The sequence below is a fragment of the Nannobrachium achirus genome, assembly GCF_963921795.1.
Source record: "Nannobrachium achirus genome assembly, chromosome: 24".
NCBI classification, from domain to species: Eukaryota; Metazoa; Chordata; class Actinopteri; order Myctophiformes; family Myctophidae; genus Nannobrachium; species Nannobrachium achirus.
The window spans coordinates 34,812,011-34,828,259 of NC_137831.1; the positions used below are offsets into that span (position 1 = coordinate 34,812,011).

Below are 16,249 nucleotides of genomic sequence, written 5' to 3' on the forward strand. Positions count from 1 at the left end.
GTGTTGCACATGTGTATGAACGTACACAGTATGTAGTTGTCGCTGTTGGCCGAAAACCTTGTATGTCCAAAACCGCTACAGGAAGTGGGAAAACAAGAACCTCCTGTGTTCCAATGGATTCCAATGTAGTTGTTATTAGCTCTGTCTATAAATCCCCACAGACAGTCTAAAAAAACACTTTCAAACTGGTCTCCCTCGTTTGGGGCGAGCTCACAATACATCGCACCACAATGCGCTGTGAGCTTTTATATCTGATATGTTCACTACTCTTAAACTCTTTGAAACAATGAACCACTTAACCACTTAAACCCCAGCACCGGTATTTGTGGGGAAGGTTTTCACAGAACATAGCCGATCGACAAGCCTGTGATCCTGTTGATTCAATGAAAAGCTGAGAAAACAGCGAATACGCTGCATAGAGTGGTTAATATACTGTAAGTATAAGTAAACCTGAGTTGGCTCTGTACTTCATGTGCTCTTGTTTGCTTCGACACCAAATCTCTTGACCGATCGGCTATTTTTGGCCAATGCCCCCTGGAATAGGAATCCCAGGTGGTTTAAAAGGTAAGGAGTGGACAGCGTGGCGGTTAACCCCTTCAGTCGATGTTTTAAAGCTATACTGTGTAAGTTGCTAAACTAGTGGTCAGTAGCGGTATTGCTTTTTTCGTCCGTTTTTCGCCCGGAGTCGTCGCGGACCCCCGCCGCGGACCACCGGAGCGGCGCCGCAAACCACCGCGACCGATACAAATCCGTGGAGGGGTAGAACGCATGGTAGAACGTAATCTTCTGGCCAGGATTTGGGGATTAAGAGGTTAAGAATCCTTCACCATGGTAAACACTGTAGCTGAGCGAGGCTACTTCCTGAAGACCATGGCAGATAAGCTGTGATTGGCCGGTAGTGTATCATGTGTGTATGATCGGTGATGTGATTGGCCAACGTATACAGATGATGCAGATGACGCTATTTTTCCGCGAAAACCGGACCCCGGCAAGGATCATAGAAAACATATAAAGAGAAGGCTTTAGAAGCTGATAATAACGGAGTGGGTGTTCTAAAACTTTAGCGATTTAACAGTTAGGACAATTTTAAGATTTGTTTTATAAAAAAAGTTACATGGTATAACTTTAATTAAGCTCTATTATGTATGCATGAATACATTGTTATTTTGTCCAATCTGTATTGTAAGGAAAAATAAATACTTCAAATAGCCTATCTACATCAACATGTTGTGAGCTTGTAGATCAGCTATTTCAACTATTTAACAATGTTTTTCAAAATAGTAAAAAACAGCAAAGGTTTTTAGGTTTATGTTTAGGGATGGACGGAAATAGGGCCCATAATATTTTGACCTGAGAGTCAAAAATGTTATTTCTCCCCTGAGCAAGCAGGCAGGCCCTGTTAGCTCAGAGGTAAAAATTTCAGCACTTGCGCTGGAAACTCAGGGTAAAACCTCAGGGTAGAAGAAAGTATAAAATAGGGCAGGGTTTCTCAAAGTGGGTGCTGTAGCATCCTAGGGTGTTTTGACTTCACCCAGGGGTGCCTCAGAATTCTATTTGGAATTTATCAATATCGCTTCATTTTAACCCTCGATACTTAGTCAAACGGACGTGAGTTGCATTGTACTTGGTGCACAACTTTTCAATCTACGCCAAATCTCACGCTCCAAATCTCACGCTCCAAATCTCACGCTCACAACATGACACGTTGTAAGCTTGTAGATCGGCTATTTTGGGTGAATGAGGGATGCTGAGAACCTCTGAAATAGGGCATGAATTTATGAAAACACATAAGAAAAAGACATCCAACATGGAGATACAAGGTTTCAGCCTGACAGAGAGGATGTGTAAGTTTTGTTTGTGTGCATGTGAGTGTGTCTTGGGTCTTGTGAAAGCTGTGCTGTGTGTGTGTGTGTGTGTGTGTGTGTGTGTGTGTGTGTGTGTGTGTGTGTGTGTGTGTGTGTGTGTGTGTGTGTGTGTGTGTGTGTGTGTGTGTGTGTGTGTGTGTGTGTGTGTGTGTGAGAGAGAACTGGGAACAGAGTTGTAGCGATTTATCACAGCAGGTAGCCTGATTAAAACCCTGCTAGCTGCGGGCTGCGAGAGAGAGAGAGTGCACGATGTAGAGGCCGTCGTTTTGTGAATCATAACACTGTGTGTGTGTGTGTGTGTGTGTGTGTGTGTGTGTGTGTGTGTGTGTGTGTGTGTGTACTTTTATTACTAAACTTTGTGAGCACCAAAATAAGTAGGCCTATAGTACATTTTTTGAAATCGATTTGGGATTTGAGTTCTATTTCCCTGGTCCTCCCATGAGAAATCGTTAAAACAGATTTGGGTGGTTAGGCTTACAGTTGGGAAAAGATTCTAGTTGGGTTTAGGATTAAGATTAGGCATTGAGATTTAGCTGTTACCGCGTTGTGAGTTTGTAGATCTGCTATTTCTTGGCATTTTTTTTTTTGGGGGGTATTCTAAAATCTGTCTGTGCGTTTGTGTGTGTGTCCGTGCGCGTGCGTGAGCGCGTGTGTGCATGCATGTGTGCGTGTGTGGGTGGGATTGTTGGACCCCTGTTCTTACCTACCACAGTCAGTTTCTGGGCTATAAAAGCAGAGTTGGTAGCAGCAGCATGCTGTGAGGCTGAGGAGGTGTTTTTTAGCTAACTAGTCCATACCCGGTGATGTGTGCACCCAAACTATAAGCTGACTTTTGGGTTTATATGCACTTTTAGTGTGGTTGCTTAACCCTGGTAATTGACATTATCGAAACGAAGCTGATAAAAAGCGCCAAACCTTTTTTGAGGCTTCTTTAGGACCTAACAAAAACACCCAAGAAACTGTGAAAAGTGATGGCTCATCACTAGACCATCGTTTTGTGGGGCCATTTCTAGCCCAAGGAAAGTTTTTTTTTTTGTGCAAAACAAATGCTTGCAATGGATTCAGAATCATGACAAACCCCTAGTTAGACCCCTCACATCCTACTTAAAGCAGATTTTTTTCTGGGTATTTTCCACCTGTATAGAAAGTGGATGGGAGCCCAACTTGATATGAATAATTCTATGGGTACTTTTCAAAATAAAGTTCATCGTTAGGTCCTAAAGAAGCCCCCAGAAAAGTTTGGCGCTTTTATCCGCTTCGTTTCGATAATTTTGTTAAGCCAACCCACTATTTGTTCGAGACAGAGAGAGACGAACAGAGAGAGACGGACAGAGAGAGACAGGGACAAACAGAAGACAGAAGAGCCAAGCACATCTGGCTGGACATAATCACTAACTGCGGAATATCACTGTTATCTTTGTTGCATTATTGGTTATTCACTTGTTTTCGTTATTAATATAATTATTGTTAGGATGTGTATTATTCATTTGTTGTCCATGTACTGTACGTATAGTATGCAACGTTATGGTTTGCTTTATGTTATACGGTATGTATGCTTTGGCAATGCAAGACATATTTTATCATGCCAGTAAAGCTTTTGAGAAAGAGAGAGAGAGAGAGAGAGAGAGAGAGAGAGAGAGAGAGAGAGAGAGAGAGAGAGAGAAACAGAGAGAGACAGAGAGGCAGATAGACAGAGCGAGACAAACAGAAAGATAGACAGAGAGAGGAGGGGGTATAAGAGATGTTATGGACACCCAGCTGTGTGTGTCCCACTGGGTTCACATTCTACCAGTGGAAGGGACCCTATTTTCAAATGGCCGAATAGGGCTGAAGTGGTTAGTTAGTGTATGTTTTGTAATAATAATCTTCAAAGTAACTAGTAACTGAGGTTTTCAGATAATTGTAGTGGAGTAAAGGTAGAATATTTGCCTCTAGGAGATGTAGTGGAGTAGAATTGAAAGCATTGGACATTGGAAATCCTCAAGTAAAGTGCAAATACCCAAAAATATGAGTAAATATACTTAGTGAGAGAGACAGAGAGAGAGAGAGAGGGAGAGAGGGAGAGAGGGTGGGGGGGCTGCAGATGACATGTCATTTCCGTGTGCATATCTGACCTTAAAACCCAGGAGGGGTGTGTGTGATGTCAGCCTGTATATTTGTCATATTGTCGTTGTCGGGTGGAAACCTCGTACCAGTATCTCCAAGTTTCAAATGTGTACATTCTTTCGCAAAGCAAAGCAAGGCCGTCGCACAAAACTAGTGAAAACAGCCGATCGACAAGCACACAACGCCTCGCGGTGCGAGGTTTTCACCCGACAACGACGATATCTACACCGCTAGAAGACAGAGGAGAGGAGAAGGGTTTGATCAATGTCAGAGAGAGCGAGACCCTCGCTGTTAGAACACAGGAACCGTCTCTCACGGGACGTCCTGTGTGTCTCAGCATGTGGTTGTAATGTACGGTGGAGTCAGTACTCCGCGTTGAAAATGCCAATTAAGCTTAAGACAGAAAACAGTTTAAAAATAACCGCAGCCTCTTGAGCGTTTGCGCTTCGGTCTACTTCTCTGGATTATGATCAATGGAGCACTTAGTACGACCACCAGCGATGGAAGAAGCACAACATTCTTTTACTTGAATGAAAATAGTGAAAATATCAATACCACAATGTAAAAACACTGTTGCCAGTTAAAGTATGGTCGATTCAAAATGTATAGTAAAAGTACAAGACATGCAAGAGGTGGTGCCATAGTTTGGTACTTTTTTTGGTTTTCATGTGTCTAGGAGGTTGACAGTATTCCATTTGACCCCTGGTGTAGTTGTTATGAGCAATTTTGTATTCCCTTTGTATTTTGGGTTTCTTCCTCAAAGCTGCCACCTTGTGGGTCAAAAGTGTCGATCCAAAAACACAGCTAGAGTGACATCATATAATCATATCCTCCCCTAATTACCATTCACCCAACACTGTGGGTGTGGTTAACTTCAGCTGGGTTACAACCCATCATGACAACCAGGCATACCTAATGAGCTGGTGGGTGTGGCCACATAAAAACCTAATTTCAACTCTTTCTGTACACTTTTTTGGAAAGAATCTTCCTCCTAGTATAATCATAATAGCTGATAATCATGTTTTAAAGCAAAGATTGTCCCATCTCATATTTTCAAAATGTATTTAAAAAATAAAGAAAATTCTGAAAATAGCAGATCTCAAGCTCACAACGCGTCACAATGTTGTGCGTTGTGCGCTTGTGGATCGGCTATTTTCAAATAGCTGAGAATTATTATATAATATACTAGGGCTGAATTGTTTTTGAGCGGTGGTCGCACCATCTCCTTAGCGTGACCCTCGTGTGTAGCTATGCGTCTATGCGTGTCTGTAGCCTGGCCTGCAATATCGCTGGGTGACCAGAGAGGTGCTGTCGAGCAGCCTTGAAATGTACACGCATGCACGCACGCACGCACGCACACACACACACACACACACACACACACACACACACACACACACACACACACACACACACACACACAGCCTTGAAATTGATGGACAGCACCGCTCAGTTCACACTGGTGTGATGTTTTTGTATAAATAATCAAATTCTGAAGTGTATTAACTAAAGCTTTCACATAAAAACAGAGCAATATTTGCCTCTGAGACATAGTGGAGTAGACGTAAAAAGTGTAGAAAATTGGAAACACTCCAGTTAAGTGTAAAGGAATGAATACAGCACTTGAGTATACTTGTATGTACTTAGTTACTCTCCGCCACTGGCAACAACCCACTGGTGGCGTTTCGTGCGAGAATCGGCACTCTATAGCATACAGTATGAGCGCAGTGCACTTAAAGGGATTCCAATGCATCAAATGTTTAAATCGCTAAAGATATACAGCCGCGTCGCCCCTATCATGCACTATAAGCATGTCTTTTGACAGATAAAGAAAAAGCTTTTTCCCTCAAACGCATCGCTGCTGGCGATTCCCATCCACAGGGGCGTCACAAGGGGGGGAAAAGTGGGACTGAGTTACTAGGGCCCAAGGTGGAAGGACCTTAATTATCTGATACTTTAGTTATTGAAAAATAGCAAGCTCACAGTACAATACAATACAACACAGCGCGGCACCGAGTGCCGCGCTGCGAGCTTGTAGATCTGCTATTTTTGAAAAGTCGTGAAATGTGTGCAAATCTTTGACTACTGTAGCATATATGTATTTTGTAAGCCAACATTTGTGTCTCAAATTTTGCTTCCGGGGGTCACTGGAACTAAATATTTTGACCCGGGGGTCCGTGGCCAAATACATATCATTTTGGGGGTCCTTCACATGAAAATGTTTGAGCGCCACTGACATAGAAACATAGGTTTTTAAAAAAAAAACCATAGAAGGATTTGAACTTTGCAAATTTTCTTGCGCAAATGTTCACGATTCTTCAAAAATAGCAGATCTACAAGCTCGCAGCCGCGCTGTGAGCTTGTATGTCTGCTACACGTATTTTTCAATAGTTAAAAGCACAAAATGTGTGAGTGTATCCTTGTACCCATGGCCCAGAATTTGGTGTGACAACCCTGCCCATCCAATCCGCTCTCGGAGGCAGCGTCGATACGAGGAGGCTGAAGGGAGAGTAATGGAACACACGGCTGTTGAATAATTGAATAAAGCTAATGTGCCGCTGCTTTCAGAGACAACGGGGGACATCGTGAATGCTGGGCACAAGCATACAAGTCTGAAGAAGAAAAAAAACACACACACTGTTTTGTGCTAGAGCAGGGGTCTTCAACATTTTCAGGCCAAGGGCCCCATAGTTGAGAGAGAGATGAAGCAGGGACCCCCACAACCTTTTCATAGATTCCATATAGTTTCATTGTTTGACAGCACAGTCGTCAGTGTATTTTGGATTCATGTCAATTTGTGTTTTCAGATATTTAACCACTTGAACCGTCAATACTTAATAAACGTAACCTTTCACTCTGTACTTAGTCTGCTCTTTGTCTCTCTCTACACCAAAGCTCTTTGCCGAAAATAGGCGATCTAAGAGCCTATTGTAGATCGCCTGCGCGCTGCGAGGCGTTGTGAGCTTGTAGATCTGTCAGCGGCCCGGCGCCACCAATCAAAAACGATTGCCGGCGCCAATCAAGCATGGTCTAAGCCTGGGCCCCCCATGCCCAGAATACGGACACTAGGGTTCAAGGGAACAAGACATGCTCTATAAAGAGTTTTAATTTCAAAGAGGATTGGTGGCCATTTAATTTGGGACTTCTCGCGTGAGATTCTCCATAAGATACTATCAAGTTAGGACAACAACAAGACCAAAGGTAACGGAATGATTCCATGGAACACATGTATCAGGCTAATAGGCCGTGCTATCAGTCATTGTTAAGTGCATGGTGTGGCTGTTCTATTGATCGGCTGCTGCATTGCTAGAGAGAGACAAAGTGCTGACTCATGGAGAAAAAAGAAAAACATCTGGCATCAGTGGTGGAAAAAGTATTCACGTTTTTTAGTTTTTTTTTTTTTTTACTTATAGTAAAAGTATATCAATACTGCAATGAATGAGTCTGTTAGAAGTGAAAGTCTGGAATTCAAAATTCACTTGAGTAAAAGTACAAAGGTATTGTTATCAAAATGTACTTAAGAAGTACCAAAAGTAGAATGTACTCGTTATGCAGAATGTCCCATTTCACAAGGTTTCAAATGTATGAATTTTATACAATCTTATACAGATCTACAAGCTCACATTATACAGATCTACAAGCTCACACTGCATCACATTGTGAGTCTTCGCAACGCATTGTGAGCTTGTAGATTGGCTATTCTCAAATGGCCGAAATGTATGTAGGGCTGTAGTGGTGGTTAATGTATGTTTTGTAATAATAATCCAAATCTCCAAAGTAACTAGTAACCAAAGTTGTCAAATAATTGTACAGTAGTAGAGTAAAAAGTACATTATTTGCCACTGACATGTAGTGAAGTAGGAGTAGGTGTTGGAGTAAAAGTACTGAAAATCGGAAATACTCCAGTAAAGTAAAAGTACCTCAGAATTGTACTTAAAGGGGCACTCCACCACTTTTCAACCTATGTTCATATAATTGGTCCTCACTCAAAAATAGCTTTTCTTTTTTTTGATGATGATGTCACAAGACGATGGATTCTGAACTTCCCACAGCTCTCCTAGGAGACTGAGTAGAAAAAAAATTGTGATATTTTATCATGAACATTAGTGAGGACCTATTATATGAAGACAGGTTGAAAAGTGGTGAACTACTCCTTTAAGTACAGTACTTGAGTACATGTACTTAGTGACTTTACGCCACTGTATGGCATCATCTCAGCATCTCTGTGCCAAGGAGCAGGCACCATCCCGACACCATCTCTCCACGATTTATTGTCATGCGAATAATTCGCCATTAACGATTTAATGGATTTTGGCATTGGAACATTGAAGCATAATGAATTTTTAAAAAATGCATCGGCTTGCGAACAAAAAATTGCAAAGGGGCAGTTATGTTAAATAACTTTAAATTATGCGCAGAAATGATTGGTACCGATAATCAAAATAAGTAACGTACTGTACTATGGCCAAAACAGACCATATAATATTTTATGCTTTCAAAATCCTATATTATTCAAATTGGATACTGCAATGGTTCCCAAACCTCTCAGGTCGACAACCAAAAGAGATTAGATGTTTGCCCGGGGGCCCAAACTAGTGAAAATAGCAGATCTACAAGCACACTTCGATTTGCGCCGCGCTGCGAACTTGTAGCTATTTTCACAACGTATTTTATTTATTTTATGTAATTTCTTACATCTGTTTACTTATTCATCTATTATTTATTATTTGAAATGCCCATATATAGGCATGACATGTCACTATGACTCAGACATAACCATAAACAAACCTGTTACGCCTATATACAGTATTGACAGAGTTGTCCAGACCCATATCCGACAGCTATGCCATATACAGTATGGTCATATGCATACATAGGACCCACTGACTTAAGTTTGCTGTGCATATATGGATGTCAGTTGTCCAGAATCGCTATTTCAACCGATATGCCCATATATGGGTATGAGTATGCCAATATATGGCCATGTACTGATGACATTAGGGATCTCCATATATGGTAATAAAAGGGACAAGGACTGACAGATACAGAGATCTCTATATATGGGCATAAAAGGGACGCAGACAGACGAGTACATCCCATACTCTGAAAAAAAGGACCCATGGCAGGGATGCACCAAGTGGAAAGTCAGTCGGATCATTGGATCTCCAAAAACTATGATAAATCTGCAAATTCCTATATATGGAATAACCTGGTGTAATCAATATGTCATAAACTGGCCTGGACTCTTTTATTTGGCAATGCATCACACAGAACTCCATGTATGGGCATAGAAGGAGCACAAACAGACAGGTACATAAATCTCCACATATGGGCATAAAAGGGACACAGACAGACATCCATTTCTTATCTAATATGGGAAATGGTGTCTGCTCACAGACATACACACACATACACAGTGTTCCCATGAAGATTGGCCAGTGCGGGATGGGACGTACAAACAGACAAAGCCAGGTGTCGGAGCGGTTTGCACCGCCCAAAAATAACTTCAGGTTTAAATCAAATGCAAAAAAAAAACCCCCCAAAAAACGAAGAAATCACTCCTCAGCCTCACAGCCTGTTGCTACCAGGTCCGCTGTGGTAGGTAAGAACAGGCAGCAGTGGCTCAGGAGGTAGAGCGGCCGCCCAGTTCGATCCCAGGCTCCCCCAGAGTTAGTGTCGAAGTGTCCTTGAGCAAGAAACTGAACCCCTAATTCCTCTCGATGAGCAGGTTGGCTTGGTTTCCTCTGCCATCCGTGTGTGAATCCGTGGCTGAATGTAATTCACTTTGTAATCATTGTTATATAAATTCACCATTTACCATTTAACAGTGTTGATCAACACCATGTCGAGAACCATCAGAGTATTAGATTGACACCGCTGCTAAAACATATCATACCTGTCCAAAGGTTTATCATTCTGCTCTCCAACCTGCACTTTAACCTTTAATACTTTTATTTCATGTATATTTTCATTATTATCTATTGTCGTGTTAGCACAGCAGGGACTCTGTCAGAGCAGTTCAGTGTAGGCGCACCGCAGAGGCTGAAAAGGTCACCACCCAGTCAAAACGTCAGAAAAATATACCAATATGCAGACAATGCAGTGGTCGTGTGAAGTACATTTACTTAAGTATACTAAGTACGCATTGTGAGCTGTGTCATATTTGATTCATAAAAAAAGGATGATGAGATGTATAAAAGATTTTCAATCTGTCCAAATGGAAACATATTCTCTCAAGTTTTCCTTGTGACATACTGTATCTTGGGGGAAAGATTTAAACAAAAACAAGAATAAGAACTAATGAAAACTATAACTAGACTGCACTCTGCACTTGTGCACTCGTGGCCATATATGGCCTACTTGTGCGCCAGCAGAGTGTGCAAGTACGTATGCAGTATGTGGGTGGGCAATTTGGCACTCTGCCGAGGTGCCAACCTCGGCAGAGTGCCGATCCAGTTGCTAATCCAATGGATGTTATCATCCATTGGATGTTATCATCCAATGGGTTTTCCCATTTGATGATGCAAACTGTTACGACCCTGGGGGTCTTCAGGCATGCTAATGTGTATACTATAGGTAGGCATAACCCTCTTGGTCCCTGTGAGTCAATGGATCTGAGAGTGGCTGTGTGAGAGAGAGAGCTGAGGGTGTGGCAGAGGTGTGAATGAGTGATTGAGTGAATGATTGTGAGTAGGTGGCGATTGGTCCAGTGTGGTGCAGAGGGAGTATATAAGAGAGTCTTCAACCAGCAGCAGCGTCCTCTCTCTTTACTCCCAACATGGACTGCCAGCAACCAACATCTCATGTTCCCTCTGTTGTACTCCTGTATTTACTGATTTAACAGCCGGGTTGATAAGGGTGGGGGGGATCCCTTTTGTTGAGGTCTCTTTTGATCTTTGTTTCTTGGAGGTAGGAGTTAGTTCATTTCTTGTATTTTGAGTTACTTATGTGGGAGGGAGTTTAGTTAGGGTTATTGTGTAGAGTTTTGGTTTATTTTCGATACATAATCCCTCACCCTTCAGAAACCTAATGAAAACCCATTGTATGGCTGCAATCCTGCCTTGCTGGTGGTTCATTTGGGAGGTTCCAAGAGGGGGGTCCACATCGTCATGTTGCCCCCCCAGTTCCCCTAGGCTGGGGTGTAACAGACAGACGGACAGATATGCCGCATACAAAATCACCGAAAGCAGTACTTGCACACTCTGGCATAAGCAATAACCATGTCACCGGGGCGCCTGTATGCGCCTACTGGTCCAGGCGCATACCACTTAGTAAGGGAAAGTTAGCCGAGTGCTGGACCAATCTGGGAACTAAATCATTACCAATAGCTTTCTTCACAAATGTGTTCATAAAGGTGTCTACTAGAGCCAATCAAAGTTGGGGGTATCCGGAGGGCCTGGGATTAAAGTGGGAAAGAAATGGCCAATATGAGTGATGAGGTGTATAATAAGGGTATTTTGGGGCTGCTGAATCCATTCCGTAAAAAAATTACTCCTTCGATTCCCGATCCGGACGACCTTTGCTGTGTGTCACTCCCCATCTCTCCCCCCATTTCCTGTCAGCCTACTATCCTATCAATAAAGGCATAAAATCCCTGAAACAAATCTTTAAAATAATCGTGTCACCAACATTTCACTGCTACTTGTACCTGCACGAGCAAGTGACAAATAAATCCCTACCGATGCTTGACTCTCTCTCTCTCTCTCTCTCTCTCTCCATCTGTTTCTCCCCCACCCTCCCTTCCACCTCCCTTCCCCAACCCCCTCTCCCTCTCCCTCCCCCCCGGCGTGCAGGTACCAGCAGGTGCCGGTGGTGCTGGTGGGCAACAAGGTGGACCTGGAGGGCGAGCGGGAGGTGTCGCCCTCGGAGGGCCAGGCGCTGGCCGAGGCATGGGGCTGCCCCTTCCTGGAGACCTCGGCCAAGAGCAAGAGCATGGTGGACGAGCTGTTCACCGAGATGGTGCGGCAGATGGACTTCATCCCGCTGCCCGACCGCAGCCGGGTCTGCTGCCCCGCCTGCAGCCTGCAATAGCAGGAGAGAGAGAGAGAGAGAGAGAGAGAGAAGGCCGGGGGAGGGGAGGGCAGTGGTGGAAGAAGAAGTGCTAATCACCAGGGACGTGCTGGCCATTGGGGAAAAGCGTGAAAACTCCCGAACGGCCCGGTTCATTCCCGGCCGGTCCAGGCTGGCCATTTGAAAAATATTAAAAATAAAATGTCGGCCTTCGTTCCATTTTGGGGGCTGGGCGGGCCAACACAGTAAATCGTCACTGTCGGGCAGAAACCTTGTATCTCCAAGTTTCAAATTTATACATTTTTTCGCAAAGCAAAGCCCTGCTTCATCATATAAGGCCGTTGCACAAAAGTAGTGAAAACAGCAGATCTACAAGCACACAACGCCTCGCAGTGCGAGGCGTTGTGTGCTTGTAGATCGGCTGTTTTCACTAGTTTAAATCATTTTTTAAATGATAAATACAAAACAAACGGTTTTGGACATACTGTACAATGTTTCCAGGGCCTCTCCAACTCTTTTTCCCGGGCTGAATCAGGGGCCCAGCACGTCCTTGCTAATCACTATTGAATATCGTTATTGTCAGGGTGGAAACCATGTATGTCCAAAACCGTCCGTTTGTGTTTATCATTTTAAAAATGGTTTAAACTAGTGAAAATAGCCGATCTACATTGTGTGTTTGTTGATCTGCTATTTTCACTAGTTTTGTATGTCAGTCTTGTATGATGAAACTAGCCTGGCGTTGCTCATACTAATTCCTCACTGCGTATCGGATATTAGTCTGGACTTGTAAGCAGAACTTTCATTTCCAAGGGGTGGGTTAAAAAAAAAGGCTCTGGACACGATTGGTTAGACCAGACCAATGCTGCTGGGCCCTGATTGGTTCCCCCAAATTTTGGGGGAGAGGAAATGGATTCACAATTGAGCTGGGTCAGACCCATATTCGCCAAGGGCAGTTTTTTTTTTGCCCAGGCGGATTGGTCTGGTTCCAGGCTAACCCTAACCAATTTGAAACTTGGAGATGCGTGGTTTCCGCCCGACAGTGACGATATATCTCACCAATATTTGGAGTAACATCATGGTATGGTAACTACAGAAGCCAAACCTCTACCAAACTGCAATTATACTTTGGATTAACAATGACGGTTTGGCTGAGCTCCATACTATAGGTGAAGAGTTCTCTTCAAAACACACTCTCTCTGTGTTTTCTTTTGGGGGAAAGACCGTACACCTGAAGTCAATCATTCCATATCACTAAAATGTAGAGGTTGTGTTTGGGTGAATGTGTTGTTTTGGACTAAATAAGTTACATGTTTTACAACATAAAAAGTGCCATAATGTATTTTTTTCCCTCCAAATGTCACGGCATTGATCATGTTACCATAATTCCTTCGAATGCTAGACATATTATGTCATTTCTGGAATTCTTCCGGTGTAGCTCTTTGTGTTTACTGCACGGTCTGTGGTGGGGAATGAAAGCTGCAATCCACAACGTTTATTCGTTTTGAGCAATCTGTATGGTAGAGTATGTTAATGCAATATCACTAACACAAGTTACACGCCGTAAGGGCGAGAAGCGATACGGCACACACACACACACACACACACTGGCCCATGTGAGTGAGCGAGGTGGCGTATACAGCTGAGACACAGCTGAGAGACACATTGAGTGAAAATCAGCGGCATATTAGCGTGACTCATGTGAGTGACGGACGTGTGCTGGACGTTTTCATACTAACTGCGACCTGACGGTCGCAACAAGAGTGAGTGGTTGTATTCGGTGTATCCTCTGTCTAAATGGGCTTTCCATTATGGCTCAACAGTACAAATGAATGGGGCTTGCTTGTGCGGTTCGTATCCTGGGCATAGGGAAATAAAAGTTACGGATTGCAGCTTTGAAATTAAACTATGTCGGCCTGAAACTGACAGTAGCTCCAACTCTGCTGAGTTTAGCCAAAGCCATTTTGAAATGCACCCAACCGACAAAGCCACAGTGTTTACTAAGTGACTTTTTTTTTCTTCTTTTTCCTTGAGCATTCACTCTTGCCTGTCTGGATTTTCAAGCAGGTAGTTGCACTTTTCAGACATTTCAGTTAGTTTTTTTTTGTTTTTTTTATAGATTACCTTGTGCCAGACAAGACCTTATTAATCAAAACAGCAGAGAATATTTCAATGGATGTCATATCAGACCAGCTTGGTGGTGGTGGTGGTGGTCTGGCACTCTGGCGCCTCCTGCTGTGTGGAAAGGGGACGTCCTGCTGGAGGAGGCAAGGACAGTTTGTGGATGGAACTGCAGGCCAAAGTCACTGACTAGAATGTGGAACGTGAGAATGCATTGATGTGCTCTTTAGATAAACTCTTTTTAGAGACGTCGGATAAAGGCGTCGAAATGCTCATGGCGGAAGATGTGCATGTTTGGTCTGTCTGTCTGTCTGTTGTTCCGGCACAATAGGAACAACACAGCTCACACAAGAAATCAGTCAACCTATTATACCAACCAAACAAGTAAAAGAAAAAAAAAGAAAGTCAGTCAGTCAATCAATCAATTTATTAATCAGTCAGTCAGCCAAGTAAATTGATGCAGTGGTTCTCAACATGGGGTCCGGGGACCTCCAGGGGTCCTTGAGGGGGTTGCGTCGGTTCCCCCAGCTACATGAGGAACCGTTTTAAAACAATTGTTTTTTCCTTGTAGGTTATTTGTCACAATACGATGCCTTTGTGTGAGCTTGTAGATTGGGATATTTTCACAACAATGTCCCTGGGAGAAAATCTTTTCAGATGGGGGGCGGGGTTCACGTCCAAATACATATCAGTTTTTGGGGGTCCTCGGCACCAGAATGTTTAATTAAGAACCACTGGATTAACGGAACGATGCACTATACGGACACTATAATTGCATCAATCATGATTACAATGCGAGAATGCCTTGCTCTGATGTATGTTATTGTTATCTAACAGGCTGAATAATTTTCTATGTACACTTGAGCTATGCTAATAGTGGCCCGAATAGTCAGGAACACTTATTATTTTCAACAATAATAAATCTTTATTGCACAAAACGTGTTTGTGTTTCTTATTTGTTTTCTGGAGTAGAACCGCTGCTCCTACACTTGGAAAGGAGTCAACTTAGGTGGTTCGGGCATCTATAGTACGGATGCCCCTCGAGCGCCTTCCTAGGAAGGTCCTCGATGCACGTCCCACTGGGAGGAGACCCCGTGGCAGACCAAAGACCAGATGGAGGGATTATATCTCCAAACTGGCTTGGGAACGCCTCGGTATACTCCCTGAGGGAGTGGAGGAAGTTGCTCAGGATAAGGAAATCTGGAGGTCTCAGTTGGAACTGTTACCCCCGCGACCTGATTCCGGATAAGCGGTTGAAGATGGATGGATGGATGGATGAGTGGCAAGGTCGGGGTAGCAGTCAGTAAGGTGCTGGGCTTGCATTTGAGGAGCAAGGTCATGGGTTTGATCCCAGGCAGGCACGTGCACACATAGACATCAAAGGGGGCTTGAGCCCCTGCCCTTTTATCTGTCTGTAAAAAAACTGCCCTTTCCAAACCATAAATGCAATTTTTACTATGGTGAAAGAAATGCAAATGCCCTCTTTACATGCCATACCTGAAGGTGGCATTCAATAGAATTGCCTTGTCAAAACGCTCCTGAACTTGAATGCAGCATCTTATGTTGAAAGAATTGCCCTCTCTGTGTAGAAATCCATGCCATTACGCCACATCTCCAGTATTCACTAGGTAATGCAGTTCAGTGTGGTTTCACGCACCGAAAATAGCCGAACTCCAAGCTCACAACGCGTCGCAGTGCAACGCATTGTGAGCTTGGAGGTCTGCTATTTTCAGTGCTTCCACCACCAAAAGGCCCTTTTGGAAATTCCAGCCCCTCCATGCCTCTCTAACATTCTCTGCACGTCCCTGATCGCAGGTGTGGCGCTCCACCTCAGCAACCCAACCAACCGACCAGCGTGACCTATATGAGACTGACAGCATTAGTGTTGACTCCATTGTAAGAATGTAATACGAAAATGCTCATTCAAACTTAATGGGATATATTCCCAAATGTTTGGAACCTATCCCATTGAGATAGAAAGAGCAGCGAGATCAAAGCGTGATGCAACCCTCTTCTTCTACGCCTCTGATACCGACAATAAGCCTTTCCGACATCATTTTTTACTTATAAGGAACGAGTCAGTGTTTATTGGGTTTAATGTGATGTGTTGTGAGCATGCAGATCTGCTTTCAACAAACTTCTAGTTGCCT

General features: G+C 43.4%; 1 protein-coding gene across 1 annotated transcript in view; it reads left to right on the forward strand.

Annotated features, from left to right (window-relative positions):
• The window catches only part of LOC308309306 (ras-related protein Rap-2a-like), a gene marked incomplete at both ends in the record, with an annotated part of 35,091 nt that extends 23,089 nt beyond the window's left edge, over nucleotides 1-12,002 (forward strand). The window contains one exon of the mRNA XM_080754850.1: nucleotides 11,765-12,002. Within this exon, the coding sequence (XP_080610976.1) occupies nucleotides 11,765-12,002 (238 nt within the window). The remainder of the gene's footprint in view (nucleotides 1-11,764) is intronic.
• Nucleotides 12,003-16,249: the final 4,247 nt, after the last annotated feature.